Raw genomic sequence first — 20,691 nt, forward strand, 5'->3', positions numbered from 1 at the left:
CCAGCAATGCGCCGTCCGACCTCTTTCCGCTCCAGATGTATCTAACAATGCCAGAGTAATTGTAGGTGTTGATGTCAATTAGGCCCAGAGTCTTCTGGAGCTACACAGGCCATATTTAAGAAGACATTCTGAACCTAGTTCAGAATACATGATGGATTACCAATGGCCGATGACTTTCAGTGAGTGATAGGTAAGTTGACATTTAGCCTCTGCCTAATGTATGGTAGCCATAAAAATTCCAAATAAAAATGGAAATCCACCGTAATTGCCTCACAGCCCCTATTAGCAGCAAAATCCGGTTTCATCGGAGCGGTTTCGGCGGTGGAATGAAACGCAGAAGATGACGAAGTGGCACAAAAATCTCTCTGATGTGGGAGCTTGTAATCTCCCAAAGCTGTATGATGAATTAGGCTAAATATAAAACCATACGCAATTCCTGACAATCATTGGCAGAAATCTAGAGTAACAGAATGTCACATTTCATTCCAGGAGCTACATGTGACAAAATATGAGTGCTTGTGGGCTTAGCATGTCTGATTTTGTTTGAAGAAAAAGAGAAATCAGACTCATTGAGATTTTGATAAATTTTGGCATTGTGATATAAAAACTTAACAAACTAGAATGAAGCGAAAAAACTTGAGTTTAAAGATAACATCTGAAAGAAAAAGACAAAGTGAATTAATGGGATCTTTTGTGACACAGTAGACATGCAATAAAAAATTTTTAACAACAATATTTGGCCTTTTGGTCTTAGAATAATAGTATAGAACATTTCAAACATTCATTATGAGTGTCGCTATTGATACCACACAAAGGTGACAAGCTCTATTAAAGTGGAGCTTTCCCCAATCACAAGCCAACAAACCACCCGGAAGCTATGCACTGCTGCAATTTCTTCTAATACTGTGTGCTGCCCTCTAGAGACAAAAACTCTACATCATTTTATGATGTCACAAATCTTTATTTCTTGACTGAAAAGTACATGGTCCCTTGTCCTGATACCGGCATAGGTATGGGCAAACAATGTTCCCCATACCTTCTGGAGGAGCTAGGTCAAGTGCTCTTTTATGTCCTACAAGTATATTTTTTTCCTTGCAAATTTATTTTACCTCTTTTCCCAATACCCTTCTATTGTGACATCATAAAATGCTATGGAATTCCCATCAATATGGGGTGGCACGTGCAATTTAGAAAAACTTTACAGATTCATAGCTTTTCAACATAATTCCCAATATTCCTAAAACTTTTACTGAGAGTTTTCCTAATCTTTTTTTTTAAATTTGTTAATTCTGCAAATATGTTGGGGGAAACTTCTCCCAAATAAGAACAGTTGAACTGCTTTTGTCAATCGGTCATTACCACTAAAGTCAACCTCTACTTATTCAGGGAGCGATAAACCAAGAATCCTGCGAAAGGCAGACCTATCCTACAGAGCAGGTGAACATTGCTTGGGTGCGTTGCATACACCAAGTTCAGTAGGTGTTTAGGGCATGACATTTATCCGACCCCAAATCCCCACTTTTTCTTTCATATTCTCACCATCCATTGCACTGTTAGCTGGCTGACGCACAAATGAATTTGCCACAGGGCATAATATCACAGTTTGAATATATGGCAATCTACCTGCCTGCGCACGAATGAAAATAGCAAAAAAATTCCTTCTATCTTCCTGGTCCATTACCACTATCAAAAAAGATCTCTTCCTTTTGACACCTAATGAAATACTATCTCATTCTTAATATACTGGCTGCAAAACAACCATACGCCATAGGCCATTTAAATTCCCCTTGATAAATGAGCTAAATCTTTTAGAGAGAAGACCCATTGTGTACCCAAAAAAAAAAAAATCCAGACAGCATTCTTGGTACTCGATACACTTTTGATATATTTTGTCAGATGAAGGGTTGAACCCTCTTAGTAAAATTATGAATGCCAAATTATATCCCTGTTCTTTGGTTTCCCTGAATAGCTGACAGGCCTGCAACAGGGAACAATAGTATGAGAGCAGGCCCATATTATGAATAACACCATATCATTACCCTTCAAGTTTCAGTTAAAAATGTCCTCTCAACTGTGCCCTACTGTATGGGGAGACTACATTCAGCGATGATTCTTGACCTTGCCTGCCTATTTATCTTTCCTCAGCATGCCTGCGAACATACAATAAATGTTCTAAATTAGTCATCGGCAGAACAAAGTACAATGTTCTTAAAAAGCGGGAAGATAATGATGATCTTATTCATTGATCCTAAGGGTAGGACAGACCGCAAGCATGTTATGAGAGACTGTCTGATTGTGTGGACAAGTACGCTGTTCTCTATTGAGCAGTGTCAAATGGTTGCGTTTTACTCGTTAACCCATTTCAATATACAGTATCCACGTTCACCACGCAAACATCATATTAAAAACTCATGGTTCCAACCCCAAGCTGGTCTGGTTTTCATGCCTGATTTTGTCGTTCATCCTAGAATCAAAGACACTGTGAAATCGTGGAACTTAGGCAATTTCTTCAAATGAGGTCATCATGTTGCAGTCCATTTTGTGGACACGAAAATCAAAAAGCCCTTAATATAAAGCATTTGGATCATTCCTAGAACTTGTACCGAGTACGGAAAAACAGGATTTCATAAATGAAAAACTCAGACTTCAAATTAAGGTTAATGTTCAATTTTATGGTTCACAGCTTTTTAGGAATGCTTTCCTCTATCTCAATAAATGAGCGTAATGATAATTTCTGCTTAACAGCAAGTTCGAGATAAGCCACTGGAAAAGAAACTGCTGAAAAGAAAACATTTTCATCAGTTTAGATTCCTAAAGTCTGTTAATCACTGAAAAAAAATCATACTTTTATTGTGAATTGAAAGAAAACTATGATTAAAAACTTTGCAAAATCAGTACTGTTCAAGTGCATTTGAATATGGGTCGTTGTTTTTTTTTGCAAAAGTAATGTACACACCAGTATAATTTGTAAAATTTACATTTTTGCAATTTGAATAACACGAAAAAATATGAACTCTTGAGTCCCAACATGAATGTGACATACATGCGTACATTTTTCTGTTCCTTACTGTACTTCACAATTGCAAAGTTATAGACTTGCAAAATTGTCAGAATGTACTCATTCACTGAAACTTCGACTTGCTAAATGTATGGCACATACAACAATTGCGGCATACAAGTATTTCAAATATTGGGGAAACGTCGACTTGCTAAATGTATGGCACATACAACAATTGCGGCATACAAGTATTTCAAATATTGGGGAAACGTAACAAATTCCTAACATGTATTTGTTTAAATAATTTTTCATTTGAACAGACATGAACTATCAAGTAATCTACTAATTTTACGAAAGTTTGGCTTCACAGACCATGATAGATACTATCTGTGAATAAACTATCTGTGAATAAAATCACATTTAGACTGTAGAGATTGACTACTTCAAAGCATTTATGAGCACAGTGCAGATGGATAGTGATGAAGGATGCAAAACCTTGGCTCCGATTCTGCACACAGCTATGGTGGCTTTAAATGACAAACCCCACTCTAGCATGGCAGTATATTTGTACTAGCTGTCCTGGCTTGTCAAGAGCTCACTTACAACCAATATTTGCTTGTCTGACCAAGGCAAACAATATCTCCTTCTCCATTAAACCCACAGTTTGCCTTGCGTGACAGTAATATTCATGAGCGTAAAGAGAAGAAGAAAGACCTTTCTAGAATCTGTTTCACCTACAGTTTTGACACACAAATGAGGCAAAGCTGACTGGCTATAAATTCTTTTAGACCACAAATGTGCTGCTTCACATACGAGCAGATTACTTGAATGAGACACAGAGTACATATGGAGACTGCAACAGGAGGAACAGAATGATTTTGAAGTGATCATAATCCATCACAATTTTGAACGATGTGGCTTTGAATTGATGTAGGTCACACTAAGCACAATAAAGGTTGTAGGTTTCTGTTTGACAAGCCATCCTTGTTAAAATCCTGGTCCTTTCCTTCTTTCCGTAGTGTGATTATGCACATGCTTTATAAATATGGTGATACATGTGTATCATTATCATAGCAATCTTTTAAAATGGGCGAATAATGCCAACCCCTTGTGGTTTGCCCCAGGTGACTACCGATACTCAGCAAATAGAATCAACCAGGCACAAATGTGCCATACAAAGAAAAAGATAGCACTCAATACCATAATGCCTTCAGCAAAACTTCTTATTCACAGCCTTGGAAGAAAAAAAAATGAAACTAAAAGAGCTTCATACAAGCACAGAATCATAAAACCAAAATGTATCGAATGTTTGACACTTCTAACACAGCAGTTCCTGCTTTCTGAGGTGATGCATTACCCTCTTCTACAAATATCAAATTTCACTATCTCCAGTGGATCAGCTTCTATTTTAATGTACATGTGTACATTGACAAGCACACTCGAGGAGAGAGAAAGTGTTTAATGTGTGCATATGAACATGAGTTTGTGTGTGTGTGTCTGTCTATGTCTATGTGTGTATTTAGGATTTGAAGTAGTTTTTTTTTTCCTCTCTGTAGTGAAGTCAAATGGAATCTGCACTGGAACAACTGAGGAATCTAGCTCCCCGAGAGAGAACTGAATAAATACGAGTAGAAAAGGGTAATGGAAGGTTTAAAACTTGCCTGCTGATCTTAATGGCAGAAGAACACTCAGACGTGAAGCACCACATATTCAGTTTCTTCAACTGAGCCAGACACACTTTTGACTTTTTATGACAACTTCAATATGAGGCAAATACATCTTAACAAAGAAATTGTGTACTACAGAAGGATAAGATATGATTTTGTTGTAATCATTTTAGCTTTTTTCTTTTTTATGGAACTATTATTTTATTCTTTATAGAGTTAGCATGAGACAAAACTCCAAGAACATCGATGTAATGTATTCATGCTTCCTGCCAAAAGTAATATAAAGTTGAAAAATAAACTGAAACTATTTTCCTGATGCAAAACATTCAAAAGCACATGACGGTGTGTGGGAAACACGTACACACACCAAATTCATTTGGGTCAAACTTATTCTTTTTCTATGCAATTTCAGAGATATCAATTACACTTAACCTGTATAGAGCACAGAACGAGTCACACCCTTTTAGAGTGTATACACATCACTATGAAGATTTAGCTTTACAGGTATCTTTTTCCTCTTTCTTTCATTTTTTCCCCATCTGTTTTCTTTTGCAGGCAGCCTTCTTGTTGAAAACATCCGTGTTGAAACTTTGCTCTCCCTTTCAGTTCCTCCCAAAGAATAAGATAACAAAAAGAAGAAGAAGAAGTGGTCTACAGTATTCTAGTAGGAAATTTGAGACAGCTCTACATAATGATCTGTGGACAACTACTGCCAGCAACTCCCACACCAAGTGAATAACTCGCCACACCCTGCAAGCCAAATCGAAAAAGAAACAGAAAAAAAACCACACACACACACACACACACACATACACACACACACACACACACACACATACATACATACACCCAACCTTAAAACTGGTATGCCTCTAATGGCAGTGATCTGAGTGCCTACCAAATTGACCATGAAATTCATAACAAGCGAGGGCGATAAACAACAGATTGGCAGCTAAGCGTCTTTCAAAATATGGGGTCACTGATGATAGGGGGTGGAATCTAATATTGTTTATTTCCCTTAAAGTGATAATTTACCTTTAAAAAAACCTGTTAAATGAAATAAGATCTGAGAATTAGGACAGCAGATCAGCAGAGGCACTTCAGTAACATGATGTTAAGTAAGAAAAAATCACACAAATCTTAATGTGGCCATTGCATTACATGATAGATTCACATACTTTGATCTTGACAGAACTGATGTGGCAGAACATGAAACAGAGTTGTGAAGACGAAAAAAAAGCAGATGTTTTTGAGGAAAATGTGAAGGAATTTAAATTTTATTGAATATCAAATAAAAAGATAAAGATTTTATTGTGCAAATGATACAAAAGCTATGTGGCAGAGATGAATAGTCACAGGGTAATCACACGACACCAATCACTACAAAGAGGTAATCATGATTTTCTCCACATTTTATTATCCAATTCTCAAATTTGTACAAATCTGTTGATTTTGTTTAATGATACATTCAGGAAAACTATCTTTGTCCTGTGAAAGGTCATTGCTTTCCTTTAAATTCAAGTCATTCATATTTCCTGATTATAATTCTCCCCTATGATGACATTTGACTTCATTGATTTGACTTGATTTATCACCTGCCCTTTGCCATCAGATCAGCACATTGAACTAAACTGGCTGTGACCTTTCCCTGACACTACATAAACAAAAATCCTCTGAATATCCATAGGGAATTTTCATCAAAATCTTCTGTTATCTGCTGGCTACTTATGATATAAAAGAGAGCTACACCTACATGTACAGAGCATACAGTCACTCTATGACCCTGAATCAAATGTAGCGGAATGTTTACCTCAAGTGTGCAATTTCCAGCGACAATGAACCCCCTTCTGAGACCCAAACAAACATTTCACAAATTATGGCCGAAATACCTACACATTCTACAATGTCTTCAGGTGAGGGGGGGGGGGGGGGGGGGGGGGGAGTGAGGGGTAAGGGGGGTTGAGGGGTGTAGAGGGGGTATCAAGGAGAAAGCAAGAGAAAAATATGCCAAAGAAACACTAGGAATAGCTCCACAGCAAAACATGTATGTTCATGGTCTTTCTGGGCAATGTGAGCTGACACATTCTACTTGATTAAACCAGGATCAACACAGTAGCAATATATTTGTATTTACTGTTTTGTTTTATTTGCGCTATCTGTTCTTGACCCGTTACAGACCTCCTGAAATGTTTATATGAGACTATTAATGAAATCCAAGAGGGGGATGTTGTAAATCTGAAGGATGTTGCCAAACACTATACAGAGTTAAATGCCCTTCACACTGCAATACATGTGACACACACAGCTTTTTATGGTAAACAAAGCTCGAGATTGTTTATAACACAGACATAATACCAATACAGCGAAGCCATAGTAACATACCACAGGTATGGAAAAAGCAAGATTCTTTTTATTTGTGTCTATTGTCTGCATTCATTGACATGTAGGCCTACAATTTGACACAATTATGTTTGGCATGTTGGCAAAATACACTCTGCCCTCATGACTCCTATGACCTCCAGCTAGGCACCCTCAGAATCAGAAGTATTGCTGAATTTTTTTTTTTTTAACGAGACTCTGTGTGAGGAACCTACTATCAAAACAAACCCAGGCACGTCCTCTTCAAGTGTGCAAGAAGGTTCCATATATTGCTTCAAACTGGCAATACGTGTATTGGCAATGCTCACCTAGCTCCTATACACTTGTAGGTAAAGATCCTAAAAGGGATAGCAGAAACCTGAAAACCAAAATGCCTGGAAATGAGGCTATCAGCTAAGAGGCTATCAGCTAAAGGCTATGATAAAACATTTGAATGCAAATTCATTTCTCATGAGGACATCCATATGCTACAATAATTGGACGATATTGACTAAATAAAAGCATTTTTTCTTTGCCATTAACTGAAGAGAAAATAATTGCATAGGCAATCCCATAGCACCTCATATATCTTTAATGACTTATGTTAAAATTGATAATACATTTCATTATTTCTTCTGGTACAGTATTAGAATGTGAACTTCAAATTATGTTTACCTGAAGTGATTTGGGAATGTGCAACTTGTGCACAGGAGGCAATTGGCATCAACAACATACCGTTGTCCTCAGTGTCTGATAAAAATATGGGATGATGAGGAACGAAAATAACTCAAATTCTTTTCCTCATTCATGCCACATTAAAGCCAAAAATACAACAACAGTATATGATGAAACTAGGAAGACATATTCAGGACATGTTCCTGAAATGTTAATGTGTTTATTTTTCACTCATTCACATTGACACCATTGACCTTTGCCATTGGAATCATTGAGGCATGATGCATTACTTTAAAGCAAGTTAATTGCTTTTGCCTAATGGCTGGTACCATTGTGTTGATAAACATGCGTCATTGACATAGGAAAAAAATATATACAGAATGAGTGGTAAGGAACTCACACATGCCATGGGATAAGATTATAAATTTGTTTATGAATATCATGTAACCACAGACAATTTCAATCTGTGGTATTCACCTAGCCAACTCAAATTCAACAACTGTGCATACAAGCACTAGTCACATTTCTGTAACACGTTGTACGATTTAAATTTTACTCCACATCACTAAATCAAATGATACTATAAATTTCTAAAGAAGCATGTGGAAAACACATGGATTCAATTCAGAAACATACTCAGAGTCCATCCCCCTTCTCCCATATAGACGAATAATAGTACTAGGTGTTTCAAAAAACATTTCCCACTTTTGATTCTTGATAATTCATGAACTATATATCAGATAACACTGACATTGATATGAGTGATAGCTGAATACTGTACAATTTGGTTGAAGGTGGTTTAAATATGAAAGCATAAATCAGTTTCATGAAATCCATGATTAATTTCAAAGTTAGGTTCCAGATTTTGCTCAATTTTCAACCCTCTGTACAAAATCTCACTTTGCACAGGGGTCAATGGGTGTGTATGGGAGTGTGTGGTTAACACCCTGACAATGGTCCTGAACAATGGCCAGGGTTTGAATGCTTCATTATTTATTCATGAGAAATTCCACTGTCACAACTAGTGTTTATTCAGCCTCTGGTAGTATCTGTGTAAAGTCAAACACCTGCCGATACTGTCTTTGAGTCGCGGCAGTGCTCTCCCTACTTCTGAAAAACGAAATTACAATGAATACCTTCTGTTCTATCGTAAACATGGTGACAGGAAGCAAAGAAAATCAATTAGAGTATACACTTGTGTATATGGAGCCTTAAACAAATCTACTGGTAAACAAATCGTCCCAATGATAAATGCTGCTGACCTCTTTACCAAGAATGATCTCTTTTTATCGAAAAAGCGAAAATTTGTCAGACTATTTAATTAGTAGACAGTTGTATAAAAATGAGGAACTTTAGATCATTTATGCTTAATTATATCCCAAATTTAGTGATATATGAAGCAAAATTTGAAAATGATTGCCAGCTGGAATGAAATGTGGTGTTTGCAAGCACATGGAAACATGTGCTTACTTTTTCCATGTGCATGCATTTTACCCTTTACCCTGCATGAATTCAGACTAGCAGTCGGTACCCAGGGCAATCAACATGAATTATTGATTAAGCATTCATGTGCCAGGGAGTGCCAGACTGACGCCTAGTGAACAGGTGGTTCAGGCATGTCCATTGTTCAGGGCCATTGTCAGCACACTCACATACACATCATTGGTTTCTGTGTAAAGTTCATTTTTGTACAGAGGGTTAAAATTTGACCAAAATCTGAAACCTTACTTCAAAATCAATCTTAGATTTAAAGAAACTGATTTATGCTTTCACAATTAAATTACCTTCAACAAAATTGTACACTATTCACCTATTACTCATATCAATGACAGTTTTATCGGATGAACAGTTTCAGAATTATTAATGATCAAAAGTGGGAAATGTTTTTTAAAACACCTAGTAGAAGCTGCAAGTTGCAATGCACTTGTCACATGCTCAATCATACCACACTGGGAATAGAGTGGATTGCTACCAAGGCGATCAATCTTTGTGAAAGATCTGTGTGTGTTTGTGGGTGTATGTATAAGTGCATTAGGTATATTCTCATTGTAAAAACTTGGAAATTGAGTCGTGATCAGGGTCATGGCTTTTTTTTAAATTCATACAATGTAGTTCTCACTGTAAAAAAAAAAAATCAAAACGTAAGTCGCAATTATTTGCGGAGAGCTGACCTGTGCATGTACATGAATCAGTATGTTTACTACATTACAATGCCAATTCATTTAACCATGGCTTGCTACAGCTGGTTAAAAAAAAAAAAGGAAACAAAAAAAAGAACAATATAAACTTTTGAATTTTTTTTGGTTGCTGTTCACTGTATGACTTCTCATTTATTTGCAAAAATTTGCACAAATTATTGCCATTTAGATTGTGACGAAAATCTTGCAAAACAACATGTTATTTCTGTTCATGCGATCTTCACTGCAAACTTGAAATAACAAGTTATTTTGAATGCAACGAGATCTAAACTTGTGTGTGTGTATGCGTGTGTAGAAATGAATTGGGCGAGGGAAACATACAGTAAAAGCTGTTAGTTTCACAAGGGTTTAGTTTTCATGATTTTCGTGAATCACTGTTGCACCTCGAATTTAAAAACACACAAAAATATCACAAATGGCCAGGCATTAGTGAACTTTCAACAGCCTCAGTGTCAAATCGGGAAAACAAAATCTCGCAAAATATTTGTGACCTCCTCATCCACAAAAATATCTGTTTGTGAAAATAACAGCATTTACAGTACTACTGAACAGGACCAAACTCCATCCTTTGACTGCAAAGAGCACCAACTTGTGTTTTGCTTTTTAATATCACAAGAGCATCAAATTTGCTGTGAGACCAAAGGTCTTCTCTTCAAGGCTGCTGTTTCATAAAAGATTTTAATACTAGAAGCTAGTGGCAGTAATTACTGACTGCTCCTCCTGAAGCTGCATGGAGGACACGTTAATAATAACTCGCTGTTGCCATAGTGATTGCTATCCTTGTAAATCATGCATTACATGCAGGCATTTGTGAGATGATGCTGAGAAGTAGATGGGCAATCACCAGACCTCGAAAAATGTTTTTGTTTTGGCAATTTTTTTTTAAAAAAGCAATACATTCACGACATGAAGACTACTATCTTGACCATGTTTTACGACAGTAATGCATACATAAATACTCACATAACTCATTAACCAAAATATCATAGTTGATATTTCACACAACCAGCAGGATGCGTGCTAGATACTGTGGAAGTGTGGTTCTATAAAAAAAAAAAAGACAAGATTATGAGTTCCACGAGGATGTAAAACCAAAGATCAATCCACTCCTGCTCCGGCTCAGTTTATTAGTTTTTGCGCGCCAAATAATGAATAAACTAGTTGATGTTTGACCTCATCTCGAAGAAATGTCAATATTCTACTATTCCAGAATTGTTTACTCAGAGCGAGGCATATTAATGCAGGGGAGGGTAGTGGCCTCTGGGATGTAGTCCCAGGACAAAGCATTTTCACCATTCACACCATTTTGTGACCAAAAAAAATTGTTAGCAAATAAAAGGATAATAATCATTATCTTCTGTATCTCACAGATTGGAAATAGAAAAAGATGTATCCTGTGCCAAGTTCATCAACTATATGTCATGTGGGATAAACCCATAAAAAACCCCAAAGGAACAACAATTGCCGACCACAAGAAATGTAGCTATACAGCTATACACTATACAGAGATCTTGTTCGATAAGACAGCTATTCATTTCTGAGAACTTTTCCATTCTATGTAATAAAAGTTGACATTTCACCAATCTATTTTTTTTTTACCCCAACCACAAACAACTGAATGTATTCTCTGGGTTACAGTACACTGCATGTAGTTTGAAAGATCAAGTACGCACAGTGACACCTCTAAAGTTCGGCCTGCCAGTAGTAAACTGGAAGATATGAAAGTGCATTTATGCTAATCAATTAAAAACGACAAGCTCATCAAAATTTAAAACTTGAAAGATTACAAACATTGTAATAATGTAACTAATATTGCAAACGCCTAAATGGTAATTCCCTGATGTTCCCCAATTACTTCCTCCTGTCTTGGTTTCAGTGACTACCTCCCTTAAAAAAAGAAAGGAAATAGAAGCTATTAAGCCTTCACATCTGCTGAGAAACGCAAATATTGTTCCTTTAAACCAACTGTAACTGTACACCTGCCATCTGCTGTATCAAATAGCATCAAATAATTGGAATACATAGTGACAGTCCAGTTGAAGATCAAAGTCGAGACCAGAAAATGTCAATATAAAGACAAAAGTTACATCAATTGGACTCTGAATTCGAGCACAAAGCACACTTGGGTCTCCCATAATGGTGTCTCAAATGAACCTCAACTGTCAGACGTGCAACTCTTCAAGGGCTTTATTAATAAAGTTAGCATATATAAGGACATGTAAACAAGGAGATGTAAAGTCTATTTTTTCATAACTCAGTACATTGCACCTTTGAGGAAAAAAAAAGGTCATCCAAGACATGACATTGATTGAGATAAAGATAATCTTTAAAATCTCACAGAGGGAAATGATCACAAAGTACAAGCTTAGTAAGATAAAAGGAGGCAGCTTAATCAGGTTATCTCTGTTTTAACACCACATTTACTTTTCTCAACTACAAGGTTGGGAGGTAATATCAAGTATCAGTTATTGAACACTCTGTTTATTGTAAGACTGAAAAAACTGACAAATGAGGGGCCTGAAATAGGTAGTTGCTATGGTGGTTGCCATGACAAAACAACAGAGAAAAGTTAGCTTTATTTGCACTCTGTTACAATGCCACTTAACTGTTTCTGTGTCAGGGACTTCAGACAATGTGTACAATGCTGTGGGGTTTTCAAGTGCAAAGTGGCATTCAATTTCAAAGCACACAACGGGTTAAATGTTTCATATACCGCTCAGAGAACTTGACGAGGTTCACAGGAATGTCATGTTTTCCTGAGTATACAAATCACTATACATTGAGATAAACAAACACAATCTGTTTATGTTCCCTTATATGTGGGACAATTTTAACCAATCTATATGTGGGACTATGTAGGCCTACAAACAGATGTGTGTATACATTATATGTGTTGATCTAGCATCTGAAGAGAGTACTATCATTTGGCAAATATAATCTGGCGAGAATAATCTCCAGAATTATACTACTTCAAGTACATAAAGCTTTTAAATTGCCTGATGAGACAGTATCAAAATTCTAAACCTTACTATTCATCCACAAAAAAAAAATAGAGTTGTGCTGCAGAATGCACAATGGCTTAAAATATCCAAGCAGACTGCGTCAAGTGATACACAATAGATATGACATTCATTGTGTGGACATAATCTCTGTGCATGTGGAAAAACAGGTGACTGGTATTTGATGATTCATATTAATGCACAGCATCAATGGTGAGGTTAACATATTTATAATCACTTTGACTTGAGTGAACAGTTGTTGACACTGTGTATATGGAGTGCTGTCCTTTGATGTTTCTAGGGGTCAAACGTGCCTTTATCATATATCACATGACCTTGGAGGTCAATGCACTATCACTGGACAGAGAGACCAAGTCTATGGATGCACAAAGACACAATCTGCAGTACAGATGGGGCAGCAACAGAGTCTATGGACAAATGGGCAATTTACCTGTTTGCAATAGAATGCACTTGTCCACTGTTATTTCTTATGTTTGAACAGCAAACATCTGTTACATAGCCCCTGACGTAAGAGTTTGTAGTGCATACACGCATGATTTCAATTTCGGTGCTAGTACAATGTACTGACACTGGTGTTACTTCCAAACAGGTGTGTTAAATCAAGCTCAAACACCAATATGGTAGAATTGACGCAAACAATACCTATCATAACTATCGATCCCTATTAAACACTGGTGGGATTGTAAAAAAAAAATCTTGTTGCCAAAGCACATAGTGGAGCGTCGTTCAGCACACAACATTCAATACTACATGTAGGTCTACGCATCGGCTACCAGAACTACACCCAAGTTTTGAGGTCAACCTGCTAAAATGCTGACTAATTCCAAGTCCACGATAATCGTTGATGTCCTAGCATTGAGATATCACCAGTACAAGTACCAGCAACGAAACTGAAATCTCACAGTGTGAATTTGGCATGATAAGCAGTGGAAAGTGTGAATGTGTGAACACCTTGTATGAAGAGGGTATCACACCACGTATCCTTCCTCGTTATGACTTGGATCGCTTAATTGTACCAAGACTGAACATGGAAGCTAGCTCCTACTTTTAATACTGACCCTTAATACTGGCAGCCAGAGTTATAACTCAAATGCACTACTTTTACAATCACCCATGCCAGCATGATACCTTGGTATTGCATTTATTGATTTGGTTGCTTAATACAACATTTTAAACTGTAAGGATGTTACAAAGGAAGGGCCTATAAGATCCTATGTACTTTTAACTTGCACCATAAACTGTGCCTCTTTCCTACAGTCTGTCTTTTGTATCTGTCAATTTTCATGATTAATTTCCACTGGCTATGTGTGTAAGGATCAAATCAGCATACTTCCATCATTACTATTGCTTTCATATTTTTTTACTGTTATTTCTATTCTCAATATCATTATTACCACTGTTGATATTATTCTATTATTATCATCGTTGTTATTATCATTATCGGCATTTATTAGCATCTTAAAATTATTAAGGCATGTGTATACAAAGCTTGCTTCAATTTCAGCCTTGCGGAAAAAAAAAACACACACACATTATATCTACAAGAATAATGGGTAAAAAAAAATCACCAACGAGGAAGTAATATAACAAGGTTTTGAAAGACTCTTAAGGCTGTCTTCTGCATTATGCACACAACATTAGAGTAATAATCTCCTCATCCTTCTTTCACTTTCGTGAGTGTGTTAATCTTTGGAATCATGGCTATAATGTAATAATGGCAAACATTAAAGGACCATTCCCACCCCCCCCCCTTCCCCCCCACCGAGAGCCATTAGAACAGATATTCAAATTCTTTCCTCCATGTGAAGTCCTTTGGGTGCCTTGGGACAGAAAAAGACTGAGGCTTTATGAGAGGAGATTCGTGGATATTTTTGCATGTTGAAGCTGAAGTATAGATATGGTGGGAAAAGAATTTTGGGAAAAATGTATTATAAGTGTATACCGTAGAGCATACATACATACAAATATAAACATACTGTATGTACAAGTTTGTTTGTGCTTTGTTTTTTGTTTTGTTTTTTGATTGGTTTTTTTTTTTTTTTGGGGGGGGGGGGTTACCATGAACCTGTGCATTTTCTAATTTATGTGCTCATATGAAGGCAACCATCATCAATAAAATATGATTTAGGCAAGGATAATTTTGGTGCAACATACAAGTCTCCTTTTAAAACACAATGAATAAACAAACAATTTTTGGTACAAAAATACAGAGGAGTGTGAGTGGTTGTTACTTACATGTCCACATACCACTGGGTCCTGGGTCGTGGCATCGTCCTTAGTGCTGCATCCCTGTCAGAACAAAGAGAAAACACCAAAATTGGAAAGGTCAGCATAAAATTATTCATCGACCATTACAAATAAAAAAGGAAAGGAAAAGAATCACACTATCAAGGCCAGACAAGATGTAAATCACACCTTGCCAAAGTCATGTTTGTGTATGTGCGTATCATATCGTATCTCTCATTTTGATGTCCAAAAATATACAGAGACAAGTCTCCCCAGATTCTCCACTGATCCTGTCGCTTTTTCTTTTCCTACCTGAGGAAGTGGAAAGGCATCTTTACTTCCAGTGCTGAAGAAATGCTAGCAACAACAACAATAACAAAAAGAATGCTGTCACTTTTTCTTTTCCTACCTGAGGAAGTGGAAAGGCATCTTTACTTCCAGAGCTGAAGAAATGACAGCAACACAAAGCAATGATGCCACTTTTTCTTTTCCTACCTGAAGAAGTGGAAAGGCATCCTTACTTCCAGTGCTGAAGAAATGCCAGCAATGAAAAACCAAGCATCTCTCTCCCTCTTCTCACTCTATAATGGAAGCCAAAATGATACAGTCTACCATGTACTGTACCCCTATTTAAAACCAAAAGAGACTACATCCCAAGCACCACGCAACGCATGCAGCCGAATACAGGGCTATTTCTAATTAATTCCACAAATTTCTACCTAGACTGCTACTTATGACGAACACAACCTTCATCATGCCCGCCCATTATGATACCAAAGAACGCAATAATGCAGAGCCCCTTCTTCATCTCCCATCCCCTTCTCATACGCTTGCCCCAGTTTCATTAATCTCCGTGCAGATACTTGAAGAAGAGTGCATCTCGTATGCGGATGATGGATTGCCACCACTAATCCTCCGTTCATTGCAGTGGTGTCTGCTGCTGGTCCTGCCATCCGTAGATGAAATCCTAATTGCCAGCATGACCATGTACCAACAGATACTTGATAAAGACCCATTCAAACTCCCAAACTACACCAAGCTAATCAAAGCACGCTATTAACGCTAATACTCTGCATTGCAAATTTCTATCCGACTTCCATGGTGGCACAGGCAGATGATAAAGATGTTCAATCAAGACTGCACCAGTCTTGAATAAAGACTATCCTGACTGAAGCGCATCAACTCAACAGCCACATTGCTTGACTATTTGACTTTATTATCAATACATGTCAATTCAGGCTTAGATTATGGCCATGCTGAAGTAAGACTATCCGGAGTGAAGCTCACTGACCCAAATTTCCATGATTTTGGTTCTTCATCCACTAATATTTTCAGTACAGTATATTTATAGCATATATATATATATATATATATATATATATATATATATACAACATCAGCCTTGACTTAAGACTATCCTCAACTAACTGAAGTACATCACCCCACTGTACAAGCTGGATGAACCAATAAGGTGGACATGTGAGAGAAGACATTTATTTCCCCACACTGATGCATCTATTCTACAGTTGAGCTTAATGGCAAAACATTGGGAGGAAATATGATCCACTGCCTGGAAGCTAGGCTAGGTGAATTTATTCTTAGCTGCTTCTTATAACACACCTTACAGGGCCTGCAGACCCCAGCAAACAAGACTAATCCCGCCACTCACTGTTGCTTCTCCATCCTCAACAGTTATACACATGTATCATCATGTGAATGCATTCATGACCAAGTGACTCTTTGGTATAAATCAACAAAGTTTCATGCTTAAAATGATTGTTGAGAGGAGAAGGAGGAAGTATTCAGTCATAAAATCAAGATGTTTAACCGCAAAGGCTGCCATGATATTTGAGGGCAAACAATTTTTTGACATACAAGTCAGTACACAAAAGGAGTATATATTTGGGAAACCCCCTATTAAACAGCATAAGAAAGGTAGAGTAAATCTTTTCATCTTTCTTCCTACGCAAAAAAAAAGAGAGAAAAAAAAAGATGAATTACACATGCAAGTAGGACTTGACATGAGAGCTGGTAAAAGTTAATCAAAAATACTAAGACAATGGAACCGTAAATTGCACGAAAAACTTACTACAACAGCAAATTTGAGACATTACAATAAAAGTTGATGAACAACTGTGAAAAAAAAAAGCCACATAAACATTGGGGAATAATTGTATACAATGGCGCGCAATTTTGATTGATGAGTTTCGCATGAAAGTTTGCTGTCACAATCTTCAGAGAAAACCCTCAGTGCAGAACGCTCAGGATTTTGGTCATGTGACTTCCACTTGATGTTCGGATCACTCACACTGAAAGCAAATTGCAGTTTTCTGACCCAGCACGTAAATGGACAAAATATTATGAACTGAATAAATCCAACAGACCCATGTCTGAGTGAGCAAACAATATTTTGAAAGTCTGTACAAGTTCGTTCACATTTTTCTGGACAATAAAATCAAGAATATGTGGAAATTTGCTAGTGCTCAGTTATTCTGGAACAATCAAAATCCACTGGTCTCTCTTCAAACAATGCTTTTGTCATAGTAAAAACCGGACTTCAGAGTTTAAAGCTCAAAATTGGATACCGGGTAAACGTAGTTTACATATATTTACAAAAAAGTGCTCTCATACTCTCATAGTTGGTACCAGCTTTCATTAATTTTCTTGATTTCACATAGACCTGTCTCTAGGCAAAAAAAAAAAAAATCATGAATAAAAAATCTAGGTTTGTGATGATGCATCATTTAATGCGATACATCACCTAGACATAATAACAACCAAAAATGTATTTACGAGACAGACCGTAGCATCCAATTTGGACCATTTAAATTCTTTGTCTCTCACTTGCATTTCTCTACCCCCCCCCCATATTTGATATCATCATCAATCACATTTTGTGATTGACAATAGCTGCACTAGTAAGGGTGTATTTATCTAAAAAAATTTCTGAGCCAGAATCACAACTCTAAACACATTTGAGACATTTTGGGGCATTAGATATATGTTTTTCTAATGATATCTGTTTTCAAACATGTTTATAAATGCCGATTTGAAATGTCATTCAAAGGGTGTTTTGAAACGCGTTTGAGACCATGATCACCTTTCTGTGAGTAGATAAATGCAATGCTGTTTTGAAAATGCTTTATATCTCAAGGTCAACTCCAAGCTGTTTCCGGTTGTGTTTTTTACCCATTATTTGTGTGTGAATGATAAGGGGTGTTTGGTGGTACGCAGCTGACCTTTACTTCCTGGGTCAAACGGCGCATAGCAGCTGCACAGTGACAACACTTGATTTGCGACTGTTAATGGTTAAATAAACAAGGCATCCCAAGAACCACATTTCAAACCCCATTGAAATGTGTTTTGAAAGGTAATTCTCTCTCTCTAGTTAGATAAACGCAACCAAAACTCCCCCATCCACCACCACTATCGCATCTCCCTTTGAAAATATGGACAGATGAGGTGATCTATGTTGACCTGTTTTCATTCATTGTGCTGGACTTGCCTGTCAGTCTGCTGTGGTAGCCTAATGGATGACAGACTATAAATGATTTTCCAGAGAAGGAATGATTTAAAACACAACTGGTGTGCTCCCCGCGCAATGCAATGCCTGATTTATGCAGCCTCCGATTCCAATCTCCCAAGCTCTTGAATTGGTCCTGGGCAGGACTCAGAAGGGCTTTTTACACTTGCAAATTTTTGCTTAGTCCCGTACCAACGGTACCGGACTTTCCTTAGCCCACTTTCTGTTTACACTTGTTTTTGCGAAAGTGGGCTATCCCCACCGATAATCCCGTACTATCTGGCCCTGCAAAATAGAAGGGTTAGCACCGCAATTGCGGTGCTAACCCTGCAATTGCGGTGCCAAGCAAGCGAGTGTAAACAGAACGAAAAAATAGTCCGGGGCTAAGCGACGGAGATGAAGTCCGACCCCCCACTGACCAATCAGAAACGAGGTAATCAAGTGCTGCCGGTGCATGCGTGTACTTGTACAGTGCACCGCGTAATCATGAATATTCATGTGGTTTGGAAAGTATGGGGCTGAGAAATAGGAGTGTAAAAAGGTCAGTTTTCTCCTTAGCCCAGGACAAGAGCTTAGTACGGGATTTATTGGCAAGTGTAAAAAGCTGAAAAAATTGGTACGGGACTAACAATAGTCCTGGGTCAGAGAAAGTACGGGGTTAAGAAACACAAGTGTAAAAAGGGCTAGAGAGCCACAGACCAGACTGTGATGGTCTATGCATGCATCTGTGTCAAGTTTGACAGACTTTCTTGGGGGTTGGATGCTGAACATGAACATCGTAAAAGGGGAGTGATTTAACAGCGTCTGAGTGACTTATAGAAATAACAATTACACGGGGGGGGGGGGGGGGGGGGGGTGTACAAGATGCAGCAGTGTTTTCAGACACAGCATACTTTGCATAGAATCAAGGGTCTTCATGCAGAATTGAAACACTCATCTTGATTTGATGACGCTCTTGGATCTGCTTCATGAAACTAGAGATATCATAGGCAGTGTTTATCACCATTTCCATGTTTTAAACATGTTTCAATACCCACTATCAAAATGCGTTTCCAAACGTCTTTTGGATTGCGTTTCTTGAGTTGTTGCGTTGTCAACTCCGTCGTAAGTTGATTAAGAGGCCCTGTTACTGCACAGTTCCATTCCGCAATTTGACCCAAGGAGCAGAGATGTGTAGGTGGCAGCAGTTGGTGGGGGCAAGTCCGAGCTATAACTGCGTTTGAAAATGACTTTGCATTTGTCAACTCTACAGAAACGCATTTCTGGCTCAAACGCGTTTGCACAGTCTGCAATTTTTTTCGGTGTATCAGGAACACAATTTCTAACCCCATAATCAAAACAGCTTTGCATATCAACTGCCCAAAACTCCCTGAAAATTGTCTGGAAATCTTGATTCTGCGCCAGAAGTGAGTTGATGAATGTACCCTTTGTCATCTGTGCCAAGCATAGTCAAGGGTCCTAGCGATGAAACTGAAATCTGAAACTCTTCTTTGTGATCTGATGATGATCTTGGATCCGTTTCATGAAACCAGAGCTGTCATAGCCCCTCATATTACGTCAACCACTTCACTACGGAACTTTTAAAATCTTAGAAAACTTTGAACATGACAGATCTTGAATCCTGCACACAGTGGGTGGACAGCACTGAGCATGCATCTTTAACCCATTGAAGACTAGTCTCGAGTAATACTTGGGAAGGTGTCTACGAGAAATGTGTGTTATAGCAAAATCAGCTACACAAAATTTTTATCATCAATTCAAGACTCACTCAATTCACATACATATTTGGGTGTCATTCCCCTTTAAAATGTCTTTCCTTTCCCAGATACATGTAGAAATATGCTTTCTCATTTTGCTTAGACTACCCCCTTCCATCACGGCATGCTAAAATGATTTTTCAGCCCCTCCCTCCCGCTTCCATCCAATTTTTTGCCAACTTCTGACAATCTATCCGATCATTACACTGTGGTATGTGCCACTAACTTACATCAGATACAAAGAAAAAAACAATACCAGCTTGTAAACA

General features: G+C 37.7%; 1 protein-coding gene across 1 annotated transcript in view; it reads right to left on the reverse strand.

The window, feature by feature from the left end:
- LOC139731150 (uncharacterized) overlaps positions 1-20,691 on the reverse strand; it is a 182,235-nt gene that overhangs the window by 34,707 nt on the left and 126,837 nt on the right. Inside the window, exon 2 of the mRNA XM_071642031.1 lies at positions 15,152-15,205. Within this exon, the coding sequence (XP_071498132.1) occupies positions 15,152-15,205 (54 nt within the window). The remainder of the gene's footprint in view (positions 1-15,151; positions 15,206-20,691) is intronic.

This window comes from Diadema antillarum, unplaced genomic scaffold (assembly GCF_040938485.1).
Source record: "Diadema antillarum isolate AM-2024a unplaced genomic scaffold, OU_Dant_1.0 seq00000358_RagTag, whole genome shotgun sequence".
Taxonomy (NCBI): domain Eukaryota; kingdom Metazoa; phylum Echinodermata; class Echinoidea; order Diadematoida; family Diadematidae; genus Diadema; species Diadema antillarum.